General features: G+C 46.9%; 2 protein-coding genes across 7 annotated transcripts in view; one reads left to right on the plus strand and one right to left on the minus strand.

Annotated features, from left to right (window-relative positions):
• On the plus strand, nt 1–1,264 carry LOC133646753 (mitochondrial import inner membrane translocase subunit Tim9). 3 transcript variants are annotated; one of them, XM_062042491.1, is made up of 4 exons: nt 1–368; nt 596–644; nt 716–811; nt 876–1,264. In XM_062042491.1, exons 2-4 carry the CDS (start codon nt 606–608, stop codon nt 1,008–1,010), a joined length of 270 nt encoding a protein of 89 aa, XP_061898475.1. In that variant the 5' UTR covers nt 1–368; nt 596–605; the 3' UTR covers nt 1,011–1,264. The 3 variants fall into 3 exon arrangements, with proteins under 3 accessions (XP_061898475.1, XP_061898474.1, XP_061898473.1); XM_062042490.1 differs by having other exon boundaries at nt 51–368; nt 584–644; nt 876–1,252; XM_062042489.1 differs by lacking the exon at nt 1–368 and having other exon boundaries at nt 375–644; nt 876–1,255.
• The window catches only part of arid4a (AT-rich interactive domain 4A), a 15,286-nt gene continuing 1,142 nt past the window's right edge, over nt 1,081–15,224 (minus strand). Inside the window, exons 1-25 of one of the 4 annotated variants that reach the window (XM_062042485.1) lie at nt 13,396–13,585; nt 12,686–12,736; nt 12,499–12,609; nt 12,064–12,129; nt 11,893–11,983; nt 11,750–11,829; nt 11,579–11,679; nt 11,375–11,507; nt 11,221–11,300; nt 10,628–10,704; nt 10,386–10,555; nt 7,954–8,026; nt 7,795–7,889; nt 5,233–5,330; nt 4,415–4,643; nt 4,075–4,343; nt 3,778–3,948; nt 3,644–3,719; nt 3,434–3,578; nt 3,303–3,368; nt 2,187–3,236; nt 2,020–2,124; nt 1,846–1,962; nt 1,633–1,779; nt 1,081–1,568 (exon numbers count right to left, since the gene is read on the minus strand). In XM_062042485.1, coding sequence (XP_061898469.1) covers nt 1,465–1,568; nt 1,633–1,779; nt 1,846–1,962; nt 2,020–2,124; nt 2,187–3,236; nt 3,303–3,368; nt 3,434–3,578; nt 3,644–3,719; nt 3,778–3,948; nt 4,075–4,343; nt 4,415–4,643; nt 5,233–5,330; nt 7,795–7,889; nt 7,954–8,026; nt 10,386–10,555; nt 10,628–10,704; nt 11,221–11,300; nt 11,375–11,507; nt 11,579–11,679; nt 11,750–11,829; nt 11,893–11,983; nt 12,064–12,129; nt 12,499–12,609; nt 12,686–12,691 — 3,660 coding nt within the window. In that variant the 5' untranslated portion in view covers nt 12,692–12,736; nt 13,396–13,585 and the 3' untranslated portion in view covers nt 1,081–1,464. Of the gene's footprint in view, nt 1,569–1,632; nt 1,780–1,845; nt 1,963–2,019; nt 2,125–2,186; nt 3,237–3,302; nt 3,369–3,433; nt 3,582–3,643; nt 3,720–3,777; nt 3,949–4,074; nt 4,344–4,414; nt 4,644–5,232; nt 5,331–7,794; nt 7,890–7,953; nt 8,027–10,385; nt 10,556–10,627; nt 10,705–11,220; nt 11,301–11,374; nt 11,508–11,578; nt 11,680–11,749; nt 11,830–11,892; nt 11,984–12,063; nt 12,130–12,498; nt 12,610–12,685; nt 12,737–13,395; nt 13,586–15,224 lie in introns of those variants that run through there. The other 3 variants (XM_062042486.1, XM_062042482.1, XM_062042483.1) reach the window with 3 other exon arrangements.

Below are 15,224 nucleotides of genomic sequence, written 5' to 3' on the forward strand. Positions count from 1 at the left end.
GTCATTTCTATGATAATTTTAATGAAATGTTAAAAAATAAGTCATTACATCTATTACATATACAGTACATACAGTATGAAATAATACCTGACATTTATAGGTCGGAACATTAAAACTACTACGATAGTACGCCCCCGGGGGTATATTCAGTGGCGCACAGGCTGGCTTTTAGGTCCACTTTTAAACGTTTACTTTCTCTAATGTATTGTCTTAAGGGTTTTTTGTTTGGCGTATCTTGACAGCATGTCTTCGTGTGTTTATTAGGTATCAGGTTCTGTTTTATGTATTGTCATACATCTGTTTTACACTTTTAGAGGGCACACTTCCGGTCCATTCTTCCGTCCTTCACTCGCCTCAAGCTGACGCAGGTGAGAAGAAAATGTATTTATTTGCGTCGTGTTCGCGAGCATGAAGCTGTAAGGGTTTTAATTCGGTCATCGGATGTGGGACTGTAGCGGGCATTCATAAAGAGCAGTAGTAGCTCGCCAGTTAACTAGATTTTAGCCACTTTAGCATGTAGCCACGTGCCTGTGTGTTTCCGGTCATTTATCTGTCCCGCACATGCTGACTACATGTTTTTAAGTGTCACTCCCAGGTTGTCAAACATGGCGGTTCAGGTGTCCGAGTCGGACCAGGTCAAACAGGTAAACAAAACACTTCCGTCTGAGAGGTTTTCATTAGTAGTCTGACACGTTGACGTCACTTCTGGTTTCAGTTCAAAGAGTTTTTGGGGACGTACAACAAGGTGACAGAGAACTGCTTCATGGACTGCGTCAAAGACTTCACCAGCAGGGACGTCCGGCCCGAAGAGGTACCGGAAGTCTTCCCCCGGGACCGGCAATGACGTCTTTTGACTGTAACTTGTACTCCCTCAGTCCGTGTGCTCCGAGTCCTGTCTCCAAAAGTACCTGAAGATGACCCAACGGATCTCCATGCGCTTCCAGGAGTACCACATCCAGCAGAACGAGGCGCTGGCGGCTAAAGCGGGTCTGCTGGGTCAATCTCACTGAACTGGGATGATGGAATATTTGGCTAATAAAAATGTGACTGAAATTTAAAAACTTTATTGGAAACCAGTGCTGTGGCCATATGGTGTGTGTGTGTGTGTGGCCCAGCAACAAACGTGTACAAAGTGTTCTCTTAAAAATACTATAAATCTTTACAAGGTGGTCTGCACAAAGCTTATGTACAAAACAGGAAGTGGAGCGGCGCTGAGGTCAGGAACCATTTTGTCTGCCAAATGTTGAACACCAACTGATATTTCATCTTTTTAACCAAAATAGAAGCTCTAATTCCATAAAAAAGTTTTTAAAAAAAAAAGTTTTTTTTACTTTGTAGTTGAAGAAGCAGATATCTCATTTGCATAATGGCTCCTGCAGTTCACCTTTGACCCCCCAGCAAGAAGTCAGCCATGTTTGAAGAGTCAATGGTGTCTCTGGGAAGGGGCGTGGCCTGGGCGTGTCATCACCTGCACTCCACGGCCACCGTGCTCTGAGCGGGCGAGGCGGAGGACGGGCTCATGGCCGTGTCCGAGGAGCCCGAGGAGGTGGACGGCGTGGTGTTGGACACTGGAACACACACAAGCACACGAGAGTCAGCTGCACCTGCGGCTTGGAGGTTGGCTCCGCCTACCTTCTCGCTCCTTCTTTTTTAGCCTCTTCCTGCGCCTGTCGATGGACGCCACCTCGGACTTGAGGCTCATGTAGTACTTCCTGATCTCCTGCAGCTTGTCCTGCAGGAAGGAGATCCTCTGGCTGCTCGTCATGCTGTCCAGCTGGTCTGCAGAGGAGACGCCTTCAGTGGCCGCCGCGTGCATGCGTGCGTGTGCGTGCGCGTGCGTGTTACCAAGCTGGAATGTCCACTTGTAGGAACCGTGCTTGTCTTTGGCGTGCGGCGTGGGAGACTTGCTGGGCTTGGACAGGGACGAGAGACCAGACTGGTCCTCGCTGTCGCTGCTATGGCCTGAGGATGAGGAGTCTTGTCAGGAAGTGACATCATGACGTGGCGTGGCGCGCCTACCTGTGCCGTTCTTGTCCGCCTTGGCGGGCGTGTTGGCTCGCTTGGGGTTGCGCTTGTGCTTCTTGGCCGAGGGGCTGGCATCGCACTCAGGCAGCCTTTTCTGCCCTGAGGGGTCAAAGGTCACAGGGTTAGGGCCACAAAGGAGGCGGGGGGAGTGCAACACCTACCTCTGGTCTCTAGCGATACATCCACATCGGGAGTGGAGTGTGCGTCCCCGTCTTTGGTGACTCCGCCCACCTCCGGCTCAGGGGTCTCGGGGCGGTGGCCGGCAGGGAGAAAGGGGTGTTGGGGTGGCTCCAAGGGAGGGCCGGGCTTGTCCTTGTCGTCCGGGTCGTCAAGGTCCACTTCATGACAAACTAGCGCGTCGGGGCCCATCTGCGGCTCCTCACCGGGGCCGGGGCCGAGGGCCTTGGGAGACTGCGGCGGCGTCCCAGCTGGCCCCTCCTCCTCTGCCTCGGTGCGGCGGAGTGGTGATGGGAGGGGTCTGGCAGGACTTCCAGGGGACATCTTGGGTGGCGTAGCTGAAGATTTGGGGGAGGCGGGGCTTACCTCTTCCTGCTTCCTGTCAGGGTGGACCTTGGTGCCTGACTCCTCCTCCTCCTCCTCCACCTCCTCCTCCTCCTCCTCCTCCTCGCTGGCAGAGTCCGTGTCGGAGGTGGCAGCGGGCGGCTCTGGGGGGAGGTGCTGCAAAGGGAGGCAGTGGAGGACCACCATGGGCTCGTCAGGTCTCTTCAGGACGCCACGAGGCGGTACGGGGGCGGGGCAGAAAGGGGTGGTGGGAGGAGCCTCACAGGTGGCCCGGTGCCCTTTGGAGGTGGGAGGGGACAAAGGTGCACCCTTGACATCTTCCACTTCCACCTCTGCAGGCGGGGAAGGGGACACCTCCGGGGCCATCTCGGGCTGCGGGGAGGAGTGGGCAGGCACTTCCTGTGCAGTAGGCGGCGTCTTGGGGACCACTTCCTGTGCCACTGACAAGTCCTCGTCCTGCGGGACCACTTCCTCTACAGGCTCCTCCCCTTCTTCTGTTTTGCTGACGACTTTCATGGCATCCTCTTGAGGCACGCTGGGACATGGCGGCGTGCTGGGATGCTGACTTAACTCCGCCTCCTCCGCTTCCTCCTTGAGAGCGCTGTCGACGGGCCTCCCATGCCACGGCGACAGCTTCTTGTCGGGCGGCTCCTCCGGCTCGCTTTCTACCGATGAGTTCCCAGAATCCTCTGCGAGGAGAACGGCGGCCACGTTAGCGCCCAAGGTGCCGGCCAGCGACAGGAAGGAAGGCTTACCGTTAGACGTGGCCTCTGAGTCGTACACGCCCGACGATGTCCTGGTCCTGCGGCCGCGCGTGGCGTCTGGAGAGGAAATGTCATGCATTGACTTCTTGTTGCTGCTAATGTGACGAGAAGGCGGGTCTTACTGTCTCCGTTGGCCATGTTGGACTCCGTACGCACGCCCTTGCCGTTGGCACGCCCCTCACTGCTCGCCATCTTGGGGGGCGTGGTTCTGAGCTGAGGACGACCTCGTTTGGCTCCCGAGGGTTTCAGCGTCACCTCGTCCACGTCCTCCTTGTCATGTGGGTGAAAGGTCATTGAGCAAGCGGACAGGAAGTGACACGGTGGTCGCTCACCTTCTTCCTGCTCCTCTTCCTGGATCCTTTCTCGGCGGGCCAGAGGATGCGGTCAGCCTTCACCCACTCGTCGTACCTGCGCGGGACACGCACGTTAGGGTGTGCAGGTGTGGGCCATGTGGGCGTACGCTCACCTGACGTTCCAGCCGTAGTAGTGCACCAGGTAGAAGTGCTCGCCGTTGTCCGTGTCCGTTTTCTTGATGTGTGCCTCATAGATCTTCTGCGTTTTCCCTCGGCCGTATTTCACCCGCACCTTGGTCCCCGTCACAGAGTCGTCGTCCTCGTCTTCGTCCTCCTCGCCGCCCCTTCACAGCGAGAGCGTGGATGTCAACAAAGTAGTTCAAATGGCAGATGAACTCAGGGACAAGCTGCTGATGGTGTGTTTGACAGAACAAACAATGGACATATGTGACAAGCAAAATAACTTCAACCTGTGGACACGCCTCCTCTCGTGCTCATTCTCCGCTTCCTCCTCCTCCTCGTCTTCATCATCGTCTTCATCATCATCCTCCTCCTCATCTTCTTCATCATCATCATCATTCTCCTCCTCCTCCTCCTCCTCCTCCTCAGAGCCCCTCTCAGACTCGTCTAGGCGTCGGCTGCTGCGCCTCCTTGGCTCGTCGCCGTTTTCCTCTCCTGCCTTGTCGGGTCTGGTGGGCGTGTCCATCTTGGGCGCTATACCGCCACATCGCCTCCGTCCCTGTGACAGACAAGATGGAGTCTGTTACGGCGGCTGCTGGCCGTGCAGTTTCCATGTTTTACCCGTCTCACCCTTGGCGACGTCTGTCTCTCCTTCAGCTCCTCCTTGTCACTTTCATTCTCTGACTCCGCCTCCACGCATTTCTCTGATACAGGCTCCACCTTCACCACAGGCAAGCTGAGCTCCGCCCTCGTCGTCCTGAGAATGCCCTGTAGTTTGGGGGGGCGTGGGTTGTTGTGATGGATAGTCCTGAAGGTGATGCAGGCGGAGCGGCAGTACTCCTCAAACCCGTACAAGTACCTGTGACGTAATTTCATGTAGTTTTGTATGAGTATTAGGTCACTTCTTGGCTGTCCTTAGTAGTTTTGTAAGAGTATTATGTCACTTCCTGGCTGTCCTTAGTAGTTTTGTAAGAGTATTATGTCACTTCCTGGCTGTCCTTAGTAATTTTGTATGAGTATTATGTCACTTCCTGTCTGTCTTTAGTTTGAGTAATATGTCACTTCCTGTTTGTCCTTAGTAGTTTTGTATGAGTATGATGTCCTTTACTGGCTGTCCTTAGTAGCTTTGTATGAGTATAATGTCCTTTACTGGCTGTCCTTAGCAGTTTTGTATGAGTAATATTCCACTTCCTGTCTGTCCTTAGTAGTTTTGTATGGGTAATATGCCACTTCCTGTCTGTCCTTAGTAGTTTTGTATGCATATGATGTCCTTTACTGGCTGTCCTTAGTAGTTTTGTATGAGTAATATTCCACTTCCTGTCTGTCCTTAGTAGTTTTGTATGAGTATGATGTCCTTTACTGGCTGTTCTTAGTAGTTTTGTATGAGTAATATGCCACCTCCTGTCTGTCCTTAGTAGTTTTGTTCACATTGATAGCGACAAACATACTTCCTGTAGGCCGTCTTCACGTTGTAGGACGCAGCAGAGTTGAGGATAGGAATGCCCAAATCCATGTAGACCTGCTTCCACACCGTGCCGCTCTCAATCTGACCAAGATGCCCAAAGATAAAGTAATTGAATATACACAACGCTTCTAGTTAGCAAAAAGTCATGTACAAACACAAAGGAAATCATCGGGTTTACTTTCAAAATAAAACACTAATGTGTCAGAGGTGTTGACAAGAAGTTTCACCCTGTTGACACCATGGACGAGGACATGCTGATTCTGCAGGTCCAACATCAAAGAACCATATTACAGGCATATCCTGGATAGCTATTTGGGGACCTCACAGGGGTGTTGAGTGAGACTTGTGTGTGTGTGTCTGTCAGGGATGTTGTTACTACAAATACAAGTATTATTGTAACCTAACTATTTGCAAATGCATTTGTGCGTCTGTAATCCCATTCACATGTCCATGTACTAATTTGTGTGTCTGTATCACAATCTGTGTGTGTAATCAGATCGAGTGCGGGTTTTAATTTGTGTGTCAGTATCTCAATCTGTGTGTGTAATCAGATCCATGTGTGCATGTTTTAATTTGTGTGTCTGTATCTCAATCTGTGTGTGTAATCAGACCCATGAGTGCGGGTTTTAATGTGTGTGTCTGTATCTCAATCTAATCAGATGCATGAGTGCAGGTTTTAATTTGTGTGTCTATCTCAATCTGTATGTCCAATCAGATCCATGTGTGCGTGTTTTAATTTGTGTGTCTGTATCTCAAACTAATCAGATCCATGAGTGCAGGTTTTAATTTGTGTGTCTGTATCTCAATCTGTGTGTGTAATCAGATCCATGTGTGCGTGTTTCAATTTGTGTGTCTGTATTTTAATCTGTGTGTGTAATCAAATCCATGAGTGTGGGTTTTAATTTGTGTCTGTATCTCAATCTAACCAGGTCCATGAGTGCAAGTTTTAATTTGTGTGTCTGTATCTTAATCTGTGTGTGTAATCAGATCCATGTGTGCGTGTTTTAATTTGTGTGTCTGTATCTCAATCTGTGTGTGTAACCAGATCGATGAGTGCGGGTTTTAATTTGTGTGAATTTGTGTGTCTGTATCTCAATCTGTGTGTGTAAACAGATCGATGAGTGCGGGTTTTAATTTGTGTGTCTATCTCAATCTAATCAGATCTATGAGTGCAGGTTTTAATTTGTGTGTCTATCTCAATCTGTGTGTGTAATCAGATCCATGAGTGCAGGTTTTAATTTGTGTGTCTGTATCTCAATCTAATCAGATCCATGAGTGCAGGTTTTAATCTGTGTGTGTAATCAGATCCATGAGTGCGGGTTTTAATTTCTGCCTGTATCTCAATCTAATCAGATCCACGTGTGCAGGTTTTGTGTGTCTGTATCTCAATCTGTGTGTGTAATCAATTTCATGAGTGCAGGTTTTAATTTGTGTCTGTATCTCAATCTGTGTGTAATCAGATCCATGTGCACTTGTTTTAATTTGTGTCTATATCTCAATATGTGTGTGTAATCAAATCAATAAGTGTGGGTTTTAATTTGTGTGTCTGTATCTCAATCTGTGTGTGTAATCAGATTCATGCGTGTGTGTGTGTGTGTTTTAATTTGTGTGTCTGTATCTCAATCTGTATGTGTAATCAAATCCATTAGTGCAGGTTTTAATTTGCATGTGTATCTCAATCTGTGTGTAATCAGATCCCTGTGTGCGTGTTTTGTGTGTTTGTATCTCAATCTGTGTGTGTAATCAGATCCATGTGCACGTGTTTTAATTTGTGTGTCTATATCTCAATCTGTGTGTGTAATCAAATCAATGAGTGTGGGTTTTAATTTGTGTGTCTGTATCTCAATCTGTGTGTGTAATCAGATTCATGTGTGTGTGTGTGTGTTTTAATTTGTGTGTCTGTATCTCAATCAGTGTGTGATAAAAAAAAAACCTGTCTGTATTTCAATGTGCGAAAAAAAAAATAATTTTTGATCTGGACGTGTCAAAGAAATAAAATCTCTGTATTTCGATCAGTGTATGTGCAAAAAAGTGTGTGTATATTCAGATTTGTGTGAACCAAGATTGGCTGTCTTTTGACACATGACTTTTGCATGTAAGGTGTGTGTAGCAATGTGAAAGTGTAAACAGATTTGTGTGTCTGCAACTCCACTCACCACTAGTTCACCCACTCATGTTGTTCCGTGTTGGAGTCCCCACACCAGTCTAAAACATCAACTTGGACTTCCAGCAAGTGGACGCTCCAACACAGAAAACCAGGCGCCCACTAGTGGCGAGTGTAGTTGCAAACACACAAGTCTTACAGGACACAAGTGTTGCTAAAGTCACATCAGGGTTCCTGCTTCACACACAAAGCTAATTACACACACACACAGACACCAATTAGTAGAGGGACAGGTGACAAATAGTGTTGCTACATTAATAGTGTTTAAAAGACCAGAGGCGTCCACTGGTTCCTTGTCTTGTATCTACAGAACGTCTCACTGGCCAGAGTGGACGTGCAGTCACATGGTTCGGTCTTTCATGAGCCGCATGAGGACGTTACCTTGCGGCAGCCCCCGTGTTGGTAGACCAGGCGGAAGAGTTTGAACAGATTCAAGTCCTTGTAACCCAGAACTGGAGGCTTGTTGATGGGCGTCCCTGCAGCGGACACACGTGGTTAGAAAGCTTCAAAAGATGATCATCATAGTGGTGGAGGTCTCACCTCGGTCCTCCATGAACTTGTACAGTTGCTGCAGGAAGTGATCCCGCTCATCTGGGTCCGCCTCCTCCTCTGGCTGCGCACACATGTTAAATGTGTCAGTCAAAAGTCACCATTGTCATGGACCATGAGCCACAACTTTCTTCCTACGCTTTCAACCCTGGTGCTTATAAAACAGTGCTGATAATTCATGGATTTGACTTCGCTGAAGGGCATAATAAAACTTTTTTTTTTTTAACACACTGAAAAAGTGTGTTATTGATTGTGCTATGGTGCCATCTTTTGGACGAGTGCTGCAGTGTCCTTCCAGTTAGTGCTTTCAACCGGAAGTACAAGTGCCTTTCAGTCTTCTAGCCGTCCATAGCGTTCCTACTCGTATGGATTCTTCAATCATCACTCCAAGCTATGTTTGTAAGTTTTACAATACAACTAAAACAATTCTTACTTACTAAACCGTCCCATGTGTGATGTCTGTAGGAGTGTTTTCATGCATATTTGTACGTGCTATCATAATGTAATCAAGCTAGCATCGTTAGCATTAGCTAATATGCTAAAACGCTTACGAGTGTCTGTGTTAGTATTATTAACTTACAATGGCATTCTTTTTGTATTGTTTCTGTTTCACAAATTCCTCAGTAAATTCACCAAACATGGAGTTATTGAGTCTGTTTAGCTGATTGGAGAGCTAGCTTGCGCAGCTAGTGGATCCATGACCATGACTTCTGTTTTGTTTGATCAGCCGTTTTACTGCCCTGTCACAGACACCTTTTGGAAATAATTATGGATGATAGTGGAAATACGCAAACATTGTGAAGAGATGTGCGGTTATCATTCACAATCCTTATGTGAGACCAGAACATGTTTTAATGCATTCTAAAGTGTAAATAAATATCTTACAATCGAGTCAACAGTTGGAGGATCCTCTCATTATACTCTCTAAAAACATCCAGAAAGCACCGACAATACTCCATTTACATGTCGTGACCTGAAAATTAACAAACTATGAGTGATATTATTAAAAGGACTATTTTAGCGAAGCATTGATAGCAGTGATCTAGTGCTAGCTTACGCTGCTATTGTTGACACACTGAGCAGACGGCTGCTTCTGCTGGTCTCAAACTTGCTAAAAGTAAATTCTAGATTATAATTAATGCATCTCTCACCTGCTAGTAGACAAATGTGGCCATGGACCCACAGGCTGGTCTACTTTCGCATCCCCAGAGGTGGTGAAAAAAGACGCTAGTTGCGGCAACTTTTTTAAACCCTTCGTAAGGATTGTGATTAATTCTTCATCTAAACAGAATTATGTGAGCGTCCCGTCGGTCAGCATCCCAGCAAGAGTGTTAAGGTTAGTTTGTATGTTTAGCACCTAGCAATGATGCTAATGCTATAGTGTCACAACAAAGCTGCATCCGCCGGGTAGCAGTCAACTTCTTAAACTTATTGCTCATCCTGTTAGTGTTCGGCCTCAAAAATATAAGGTTCTGCATCATAATTTTCCCAAAGTAATCGTTGTTGGCTCTCACAAAGTCTGCTCGATTAGCATTGTTGTTGATGGGGAAGTGAGTGTTGTTGACCGTGTAACAGTATCGACATAACATTCAAACTACGTGCTTATAATTCCAACAATTGTTTGTAACAGCATGATAATACATTGTGCGATTATAACAAACAAAAGGTGTGCGAGTACAGGTTTCAAGCCTTTCATTCTCATGTCGTTTTATACTAACTCCATACAAAGTGGACCAAGTAGAGGAAGGCAACAGACCATATATGCATTAGATATCAACCCTCTGTGCATCTCGTGCACACAGTATCGCTGCTCTGGTGACATGCTAGCTCACTGGCCCCTTCATTTCAACAAGTAAAGATAGGATGTTGATGGTGAATAAAGTCACGTTGTTGTGCTGCAAACATGTAACTACGCCTGCTCCTCGTATGTGCTTTGTGTGTTGCTAGCTCATGAGAGCCATGTGGAGAGCTAACGTTAGCTAGTATTGTTAAATTTTTGGGGCGGTACAGCTCGGTTGGTAGAGTGGCCGTGCCAGCAACTTGAGGGTTCTAGGTTCGATCCCCGCTTCAGCCAACCTAGTCACTGCCGTTGTGTCCTTGGGCTAGACACTTTACCCACCTGCTCCCAGTGCCACCCACACTGGTTTGAAAATGTAACTTAGATATTGGGTTTCACTAAGTAAAGCGCTTTGAGTCACTAGAGAAAAGCACTATATAAATATAATTCACTTCACTTCACATATTACAACAATAATGCTAACATAAGCTAGCTGCTGGTGAATATCTTTAGTCGTTCAAATGTTTTGCTAGCAACTGTCACTACGCCACCTGTGACGGAGGACCTGATTGTCACTACGTCATTTCCTGCCAACTGTTGGCGCATTATGTTACAACGGTAACCGAGGTTTCAGTATCACTGTCACCTCTTCCTTCATGAGCTTCTTCCTCTTCTCCTGCTCCTCATCCAACTCCTCCTCTTCGCTGCCTTTGTCCTCCTCGTCGCTGGACGAGGACTCCAGAATCTGGCTCATGTCCATCTTCCAAGCGTCAGGGATTGTCCGGCGCCTGGCAAACGTCTGGGCCGCTGCGAAGCCTACGGGGGAGATGTGAGAGTGAGACGAAGGGGGAGGAGCATCCGGTGCATTGAGGGAAGGTAAAGCCTCACCAGGTATGTGGGAAAGGTCTGACTTGTTGATGTTTATGGAGTTGACAGGGTGCACGTGTCTCCTGGCTACTGTGTGACTGCGCAAAACAGGAAGTAGATGACCAAACAGGAAGTAGATGACCAAACAGGACGTAGACCACATAGCAGAAAGTAGACATCGGAAGTACGACACCAAGCAGGAAGCAGACGACAAAGCAACAAACCAAGTAGAAAATGGACAACCGAGCAGGAATCAGACAACTAAAAAGGAAGCAGACTACGACAAAAGAGGAAGCGGACGACTCAACAGAAAGCAAGACGACAAAACAGGAAGCAAAACGACAAAACAGGAAAGAAAGACGACAAAACAGGAAGCAAGACGACTAAACAGGAAGCGGACGACTAAACAGGAAGCGGACAACTAAACAGGAAACGGACGACTACACAGGAAGCAGACGACTAAACAGGAAGCAGACGACAAAACAGGGAGCAGACGACAAAACAGGAAGCAGACGACAAAACAGGAAGCAAGACGACAAAACAGGAAGCGAGACGACAAAACAGGAAGCAAGACGACAAAACATGAAGCAGAGGAGATGGACAAATGTACTCACAACTTTCCGTCACGGAAGGACCTGAGCAGACACTGATCCTTCTTCACCAGCAGCTCATCATTGCAGCTAGGAGACACCACCTGCACACATCACATGGTCATCTTTCACACACACACACACAGACAGACAGACAGACAGACAAAGCTTGCTTTACCAGAGCCAGGTACCAGGACGCAGGCTCGCTCTCCGTCTTGATGCTGCAAACTTTCCCCAGCAGCTCATCGTGCAGTCTCCTGCGGTCGTCCTCCTCGTCCTCGCTGGACGAAGACTGGTTCTCCTCGTCGGCCCTGAAGGACAGCCAGCAATCAGCGCCTTGCCCTCATCCTCCCACACACACGCTTCTCCTGCCCACACTCACGCCGCCTGCGAAGAGGAGCGCCGCCCGCTGCGGTTGGACTTCTTCCCGATGACCGGGGTGCCGAAGTGCTCCGGGTTGGTGAGCGGCAGCTGGTCCAAAGTCTGAGGAGAAGACCGCCAGGATGAAGGGGGGCCGGAAGGACCGGCGGCAAGCAGCGTCTCCTACACTCACCTCGCTCTCGGCAAAGTGGCGCTCGCCCTTCAGACACAAAGATGTACGGCGCAGCGTCTTCTCGTCGCCGTCATCGAACACTGAAACACACCAGCTTGGTCAGTCACACACACACACACACACAAACGACAAAGTGAACTTACCAACAGTGTAGAGGCTGGCGTCAGTCAGTTTACCGATGACAGCCTCGCTACAAGAACCTTCATTAGTCTTCACCTCCACAATGGAGCCCACCTGCACCAAAATACACACACACGTGCTGAGCGGCGTGTCATCAGCGTAGCGGCAATCGTTGTCATCATGGTGACACTTACCCTCAGTGGACCTTTGACCTGGTCGTCGTGGACCACCTGACTGGCGCCCTCACCTTTCAGAGTCACCTGAAGGTAAAAGAGCAAGGAAGGGAGGAGTCAAGATGTTCCGCCCCCGAACGCCGTACGTGTTGTTTGCTGACAAAGACTGCTCCTGGTCTATGTTTGCAGGAAGTAGACGACCAAACGGGAGGCAGACGTCCAAACAGAGTAAGTTTGCGTTGCTGGTGTCTCACTTCAGTTTTGTGGAGTGGGGGTCCGTAACATAACTCATGCCAACGCTAACAAAGCAGCAACATGCTAACGCCTGCACTTCAAAGCGCACCCACCAGACTGGTGTTGAGACGCTTGCACCACAATCAGGTGGCGACAGACAGTGCCTGTCACAGTCGGCGTGTGCGGACAGAGGTTAAAAGGCGGCGTGTGCGGACATCTTACCTTTACCTTCACCAGCCTCTTCACCGTCTTGATCTTGGCCTCGCAGAACGCTCCTCTGTACTTGGCGCTCACATCCGTCCCCACGGTCAGGTAGGCAGGCTCGTCTGCTGCCTGTCTCACACACACACACCTTGTGTTTAAAGGCCATTGAAGTCCAAGGAACTTGATGACGTCAGAGTAAACTCACCTTCATCTTTGTTGTTATTTGAGGGAGTCCAGCTCGAGAGCTTGTGGATCACTGCGACAATAAACAAAGTTGTCAAGTGGCGCTAAGCTAACACCAGTGCTCACCCTACCCGTCCTGCCGCGGACCACAAGTCTGCTAGCAGGGACCACTTGGGCAAGACGAGCCGGGGCTGCGCTTCCCGCGTCGCCGCGAGCTCCCAAGAATCACGTACGTCGCCATGTCAGCTCAAGCTAACTCGGCTAACTTTAACGCGCTTCCCCCTACCAACGACGCCCATGCGGGGGGACGAACGGACGTACTCGTAGCGCCGCCGAACCCCCGGCAGAACTGGGTCCGGAGGAGACGAGAAAGAAGTGCGGGGGTTCTCGGTCCGCTCCCCGGCTAAAGCTAGCTAGCATGCTAACATGCTAGCCAGTTTGTTGACCAAATGGAGATTTGAATCGTCTTGTTACCTAAGCCGAACAAGCCGTGTCAACAACGGCGGGACTAAGTTGACAGTTACCGGCGCCATTATCGGCGACATTGGACAAAAGCGGAGGGATTGATTTCAATTTGGTGTTTTGACAAAGACAAGCCATTCAATTCACAGGCTGCGAGGCGGACATCTTCTCACGTCCACACGGCCTCGTGTGGAACTCAAGTGTCCTCGCGTTTGACGCCAGGATACTTTGGTCAAGCTCCGGAGGACGAAGGGACATTTTTATACTCACATTCGACGACGCTTGCCTCTCGTTCGGGCTGCGAAGCGATACACGAACAACAAGCTGTTGAGTCCCGAGCTGTGTTTCCCGACATCCCATTGGCTGAGGGGGGGGTTCGCAAAGAAGTAATGTGATTGGCTGAGCCATTCCGCGGTTGTTATTGGTCTTAACGTTTCATGGTTTAACATTGGTCGATACGAACGCGGCGCCAACAAGGGAAATGACGACTGGTGTGGCGTCACTTCCTGATAAGAAGCGGCTTGCCAATGACTTTGTCTGCATTGGTGGGCTTTTCACAGAGGGGCGTCGCTATTGGCTGAGCGGGCTTCCTTGTTGGAGCGAAGCCACGCCCCAATACGTACAGCGCTCCTTTTGGAGTTCGGTCCATAAAATACACGCTGTCACACTTCAACGCATTTAGTCTGTGACGTCACGCGGACACGTCATTCGCAACTACTATTAAGCACATATTAATACCTGAATATAATCATATTAAGAAGATAATACCTGAATATAATCATATTAAGCACATAATACCTGAATATAATCATATTAAGGAGATAATAATACCTGAATATAATCATATTAGCAATAATTGAATATAATCATATTAATAACATAATACCTGAATATAATCATATTAAGAAGATAATACCTGAATATAATCTTATTAAGATCATAATACCTGAATATAATCATATTAATAAGATAATACCTGAATATAATCATATTAAAATAATACCTGAATATAATCATATTAAGATAAGAATACCTGAATATAATCATATTAAGATAAGAATACCTGAATATAATCATATTAAGAACATAATAATACCTCAATATAATCATATTAAGAAGATAAGAATACCTGAATATAATCATATTAAGAACATAATACCTCAATATAATCATATTAAAAACATAATACCTGAATATAATCATATTAAGAAAATAATACCTGAATATAATCATATTAAGAACATAATACCTGAATATAATCATAATAAGATAATACCTGAACATAATCATATTGATAATACCTGAATATAATCATATTAAGAAGATAATACCTGAATATAATATTAAGAACATAATACCTGAATATAATCATATTAAGCACATAATACCTGACTACAATCATATTAATAACATAATAATACCTGAATATAATCATATTAAGAACATAATACAAAACCTTTCAAAATTATTTTTTTAAAGATTTAAGTAATATAATCTATTAAAGGATGTATATAGCCCATTACAAAACCTAAACCAGTGAAGTTGGCACATTGTGTAAATTGTAAACAAAAACAGAATACAATGATTTTTAAATTCTTTTCAACCTATATTCAATTGAATAGACAGCAAAGACAAGATATTTAAAGTTCGAACTGGAAAACTTTATTTTCAAATATTATCTTATTTGGAATTTGTTGCCTGCAACATGTTTCAAAAAAGCTGGCACAAGTGGCAAAAAAGAAAGAGAAAGTTGAGAAATGCTAATCAAACACTTATTTGGAACATCCCACAGGTGAACAGGCTAATTGGGAACAGGTATATGATTGGGTATAAAAGAAGCTTCTATGAAATGCTCAGTCATTCACAAACAAGGATGGGGCGAGGGTCACCACTTTGTGAACAAATGTGTGAGCAAATTGTCCAACAGTTTAATAACAACATTTCTCAACCAGCTATTGCAAGGAATTTAGGGATTTCACCATATAAGGTCCGTAATATCATCAAAAGGTTCAGAGAATCTGGAGAAATCACTGCACGTAAGCGATGATATTATGGACTTTCGATCCTCCAGGCGGTACTGCATCAAAAAGTGATATCTG

This window comes from Entelurus aequoreus, linkage group LG03 (genome assembly GCF_033978785.1).
Source record: "Entelurus aequoreus isolate RoL-2023_Sb linkage group LG03, RoL_Eaeq_v1.1, whole genome shotgun sequence".
Lineage (NCBI taxonomy): Eukaryota > Metazoa > Chordata > Actinopteri > Syngnathiformes > Syngnathidae > Entelurus > Entelurus aequoreus.